The sequence below is a fragment of the Mytilus trossulus genome, chromosome 2 (assembly GCF_036588685.1).
Source record: "Mytilus trossulus isolate FHL-02 chromosome 2, PNRI_Mtr1.1.1.hap1, whole genome shotgun sequence".
Taxonomy (NCBI): Eukaryota; Metazoa; Mollusca; class Bivalvia; order Mytilida; family Mytilidae; genus Mytilus; species Mytilus trossulus.
In genome coordinates, this window is record NC_086374.1 from 29,947,461 (window position 1) to 29,952,890 (window position 5,430).

Consider the following 5,430-nt stretch of genomic DNA (forward strand, 5'->3'; position numbering starts at 1 on the left):
TAGCACATTAAGGTATATTTTTTATTACATATTTGATTTAATCAGGTAAAACATAGCCTATATGCAAATTTTCATCAACTTGTAAATACAGGTTCAAAACTGTATCGTATGCCCTTAAAACATTATCATATCAGTGATAATTATATGCCACTAAACAATGGAATGAGGTTATATATAAACTGACATATGCAGGACAAATACATGTGTCACATATTAAGCAATTTTGTTAATCTTAATACTACATGTATATGAACACTTTTTATTAGACATTTGAATAAAATATGACCTAGTACAATCAAAATATGAATAACTACACAAAAAGTATTTGCTACGAATAGTCATCATCGTCTGTGTTTTGTGACATTTGTTGTTGTTGTTGTTGTAGAGCTTGCTGCATTTGTATCCATTGCTGCTGCTCAAGCACAGCTTGTTCTTGTCGAGCCTAAAAACATAAACAAGTACTGATATAGGTCTGATGTTTATAATGATTATGCATACAATGGCATTTGATGAATACAAGGTCGCCAACATTATATTTTGCTGCCATGAATTCCTTTTCCTGAATAAAAAGATCATGAAGATAAGTTTGAGTCAGATACTTGTTTCTAATCTCTATTCCTAGTGCACTAATGTACCAGAAATCGGCACTGGAGTTCAGCATAACAAAGAAATTATCCAGACACTATTACAAATATCATGAAAGTCCATGTGCTGTAAGTCTGACAAATTTTGTCAACCTTAACAAAAGAGTTAGTTAGGAGTATTCTTGCTTTTAACAATCTTAAAACTTAGGCAATGTCTGCGCATACCCGCATGCGGGTACAAATAGTCAAATTGCCGTTCTAGGCTGCACCTACTCACATCCGGTTTTAAAATAAAATGCCGTTGGATCGGGATGGAAATGTGAAATATATACGGAATTTGTTGCAATTAGTGAATAAATTGATTTAAACTACTCAGATTTTTTATAAATATACACATATATATATCAGTAAGTGAACAGTTTTTTCTCAGTTATTAAAAATTCTTAAAATGGAAGATAGTGATATTATAACTGTGGGGAAGACATTTCAGACTTATCATGAATTAGAAAAATTTGTGCAGAACTATAAGGTGTTAAATTTCAAACAATTGTATAAAAGAAATTCTGAGTCTATAGCAGCAGCAGAGAAAAGAAAAACCAGGAGCACAAAAATTAAAAAAGATTTAAAGTAAAACAGAATAAATTTTTCCTGCATTCATGGATGGAAAAAATTCCAAACAAATTCAGCAGGAAAAAGGCCATATACAAGTTATTTGTTTTAAATTGTAGTTTTTAATCGAATTTGCCGCGTTTCATTTAAGTTTTTTGATGTCGATTACTTCTAGTTTTTGTATTGTAAATTGTTCATGATATTAAGGATATGTCTAATTTCAGTACTTTCCAAATGGAATGTCCTTTCCATAAAAAACTTGGCGTAACTAAAGATGGTCAAAACCTGATTGTGAGTCTGCCTAAAACTTACCAAAATAATAGGGAAACAGTTGAGGCAGAGAGTAGTAAAATTAATTTCTATTTCAATAAATAAAGTTCCACAATAATAACCAGAGATAAGGCACATAATACAATGGAACTTATTTAATATACCCTTATTTGAACAGTGTAAAAATGTTCATATAAAAGAGCATGATTTTTCATCTTACTTTATTAGTATTAAAGTAATTTAAAAGTGTATTTAGATTTCATTATTTGTTTAATTTGACTTGAGGATTTTAATGAATAAGCATATCAAATATTAATTTGAAATTGATCTAATCATAAAATTTAATTTTGTGTTGACAATTACAAATCAGAAAAGCAACCTCTATGTGTCTCACAGCATACAACAGACAAGACAACAAATAATGAAAACAAACCTTTAGCTTACTTACTGATTCTAATAAATGTAAGATTTATCCAGTATGCTAATTATTTCCATAAATAAAGCATAACTCTTAATATAGTAAAATACCTTAGCAAACAGTTCTTGTTGTTGTCGTAATAATTCTTCTTCTGGAATTCCTAAATTTTCTAATCTTGAGCTTCCTCTTCTTTTCTTTGCAGCTACAGCTTTTGCTTCTTGCATCACACTCATTGCATCTTCTTTGTAATTACCAAAACCCAGACTATCTAAGGCTAGAGACATAAATAGAAATATGTAATGAAGATTCAAGTATTTCAGAAGATTGGTTCGTATACATTTAAGTCAAGATTTTAATATTTGAACAATATTACTACTGGTATTCACCATCAAAATTATGTCAGCTAGAACATTATAAAATTTTAAATATTAGACCAATTTTCAGAGTGCGTATTTTTTTTGATGAAGATCAGGTCTGCTGATTATTTTACCTGTTTTCATAAATAGTTATATTATATTATCATGGATTGATGAGATTATTCATGTCCAATTTATAAGTATTTCCTACATACATGTATTCAGGTCCATTTCAAATTACAATATAGATTATCGAAAGTAAATGTGTCACATTTGATATAAGGCAGGGGAGAAGAGGGTATGTTGTATAAGGGCACAAATTTTGCCTTCTAACAGGTCACATGTGTAGTTCTTATTGTTTCATTTTAAGGATTGTTTTAGTGCAGATAGTCTGATACTCTCCCTACCAAATGCATCTGATTAAACATCTCTTTTCTGACAGGACATGGATGTGTATTAAGACTTCTTTATTTGAAAATCTGATATATACTGGTGATTCACAAATACAGACAGGAATACAAGAGTTAGCAATACTCTTTAAAGACCTCATAACATTTTCAAATTGTAATAGAAAGCATGATTTTCCTTCCAAAATACAAGTACCGGCATACCAGCTGGGACTTGAACCAAGGATTCCTGTCACTGTGAAGTGTCACTCTACCAATTGCGATAATAGAGTATTCCATCAGCTCAGTTGGTGCAGTAGTGGCTAACTACATGTATGCCAGGAATCCAAGGTGTAATTTCCTGGCATGTACAGTTTTAATTTCCTAGGACAAATCCTGCTTTGCTGTTTTAACAGCCATAATGATTGCCAGAATAATTTTTCAACATGTTTGAAAGTAAACAATGTTGGTACCTCTGGGACTAGTCTTCCAACTTCAATTTCAAATAGTAATGCACGTCATTTACATGTACTTGGTAAATTTGTACTTACAGAGGCAAAACCAATCTAACTTAAAGTCCTTAATAATTTAACACACCAAAGATAAAAGAATGTGTCTGAGACTATCAACTCTAGAACGATGAATTACATACTGCCAAAATTAACTCTGTGTGTAGTGGTTCTTAGCATTGTGTATGAGTTTTAAAAAAATTGCAAGAGGCTAACTCCTCTTAGAGTGCAGAAACCAACAATTTTATGTAATTTTTCAAGTTATAAAGGGACATAACTCTAAAACAATGAGTGATTTACTCCAAAATTTGACCCAAGTCAGGAGGTTTTTGTTCTAGAATTGTGTATACTAGTATATTAAAGAACATTTAAATGAGACATTCTTAAGTCAGAGGGCAGATACAAAAAAAAATCAATTTTCCAAGTTACATTTATAAAGGGGCAGAGCTTTGCCTTTAAATCAGTAAGTGACTGATTCACTGCCCAAATTCAAACTCTGTGAGATGCAAGTTTTGTTTTTTTAACATTTTGTATGAGTTTCATAAAAATTGGATGAGGAAAACTTAACTTTGATTACTAGTGCAGACAAACGGTCAGATGTAACACATGACTTAATGCCCCGTATACCAGCAGTTTGTAACGTACAAGTTATATTAATTAATAAAATCAATTGTCAAACTCTTTGTTTACAGACAGAAGACAACCGATGACATGTGATAGCAGCAGCTCATACAGACCAAAAATGATAATATGCAACTATGATCACGTCTATAAATATATATATAAAGATATAGATGTACATATATATGCATGTATAGCTTAAATCCAAAATATATTTCACCTAGTAACACATGTTCAGGTGATATTGTCTTTTTCTGTTGCTTGTTACATATTTCATTAGCTTCTGATGAGACCAGATGAATGAATTCTGTACAACAATTTAATATTAGTTCCCTTGCATCATTAGCCACTCTAATGTTAGGAATGAGTTCTTTTATCATTTTATTTAATGCAGCCCTTGGTATAGACAATTCATCATCTTCTCTATTAGCTTCTGCCATTTCTAATTAATCATTTTCCAAAAAAAATCACATCTATTTATCTAAAAACAAAGAAAAGATATATAATTAGATTTTTTTTGCATAAATACTGAACAATTCTGAAAATATAAAAAAGTTTTTTAAGAAATTTGAAATATCCTTTGGCTTTTGTGATTGTTATTCACCTCAGCAAGTACACAGTACATGTATACTAGCAATTGAATATATTGACTTTGTCATATAATGTGAAAAGATTCTAGATTTCAAGCTGTTAATTATCAATTTGTATACACCTTATTGCTATTTGTCCGACATGACTGGATATCACACAGGTTCCCGTAAAATTTTGACTTCATAAAGCAAAATATCTTACGCCACAAAAGGCCCACAATGGAAAAGTAATTGTTTAATGCGTCAAAAGTTCAAGCGGCCGGGTCAGCCGGGATTAGTTATAAGGTGTATTAGATACACCTTAAGTGTGTTACAAAGGTACATGTATTATTGTCAATATACATATAGAACAATAGTTATCAATAATTTAGATTAGGAGGGGATCTTTCAACAGTAAGTTTAGAAAAGCATGATGAATGCAGGGTATTCAAATTCACATCTTGGTGTAAATCATAATTTTTTTCTACTCTTGAAGAACTGGTATGTGTGCCAATGTCTTAATGGTATGATGACTCTTGAGATGGGAGAAGTGTGTTGGGATTGCTTCCTTTATAACTAAATCACCTGTAAATGTTTGAGCTAAGAAAGTTCTTCTTTATCTCAGCCAATAAATCTACTGCTCTGTAACACAAACTGAGTCCCGTAGGAGACAAGCAATTTTGTATGAAATTCATGCTCTCCAGCATGTCCAGTGAGAAAGATAACAGAAGAACAAATGTCATCTATATAGAGCTTTAATAACAAGTATTGCAATATGCAAAATGGCTACAATACCAACTGCATTCTCAAACAATTATATTATATGCCTTAATATTACAAAGATACGTAAAGTAACCTATAAAATATACATTTTATATGTTTGTTTTGATTTCCACAGTTGCTTCGATTTTGATATTTTGCCTTTATAACAAAATATTCCTTTTGTTTGTCAATCGCTCGTTTGGATTTATATAAAACATACATTCATTAAAACTGTTGGGGTATATTTCGTTAACATATATTCTTACAAGGGCTTTGTTGCAATCAATGAACCATTTCTTTCTTTCCTTCTGTTGAAGAAGGGAGGTAATTATATATTATAAATGTG

The 5,430-nt window shown here is 31.0% G+C and overlaps 1 protein-coding gene across 2 annotated transcripts; it reads right to left on the reverse strand.

Annotated features, from left to right (window-relative positions):
• Window positions 1-245: 245 nt before the first annotated feature.
• Window positions 246-5,430, reverse strand: LOC134706956 (protein Dr1-like). 2 transcript variants are annotated; one of them, XM_063566343.1, is made up of 4 exons: window positions 5,351-5,430; window positions 3,974-4,234; window positions 1,992-2,155; window positions 246-442 (listed from the first exon to the last, which is right to left on the reverse strand). In XM_063566343.1, the coding sequence occupies exons 2-4, from the start codon at window positions 4,191-4,193 to the stop codon at window positions 329-331; spliced, it is 498 nt and encodes a 165-aa protein (XP_063422413.1). In that variant the 5' UTR covers window positions 4,194-4,234; window positions 5,351-5,430; the 3' UTR covers window positions 246-328. The 2 variants fall into 2 exon arrangements, with proteins under 2 accessions (XP_063422413.1, XP_063422414.1); XM_063566344.1 differs by having other exon boundaries at window positions 5,305-5,393.

Excerpts from the sequence above, each read along its gene's own strand:
- LOC134706956 (XM_063566343.1), bottom strand. The coding sequence starts at position 4,193 with ATGGCAGAAGCTAATAGAGAAGATGATGAATTGTCTATACCAAGGGCT. Across the intron at positions 2,156-3,973 it reads ACCTGAACATGTGTTACTAG|CCTTAGATAGTCTGGGTTTT; the intron begins GTGAAATATATT and ends TTATGTCTCTAG. Across the intron at positions 443-1,991 it reads AACAAGAACTGTTTGCTAAG|GCTCGACAAGAACAAGCTGT; the intron begins GTATTTTACTAT and ends TTATGTTTTTAG.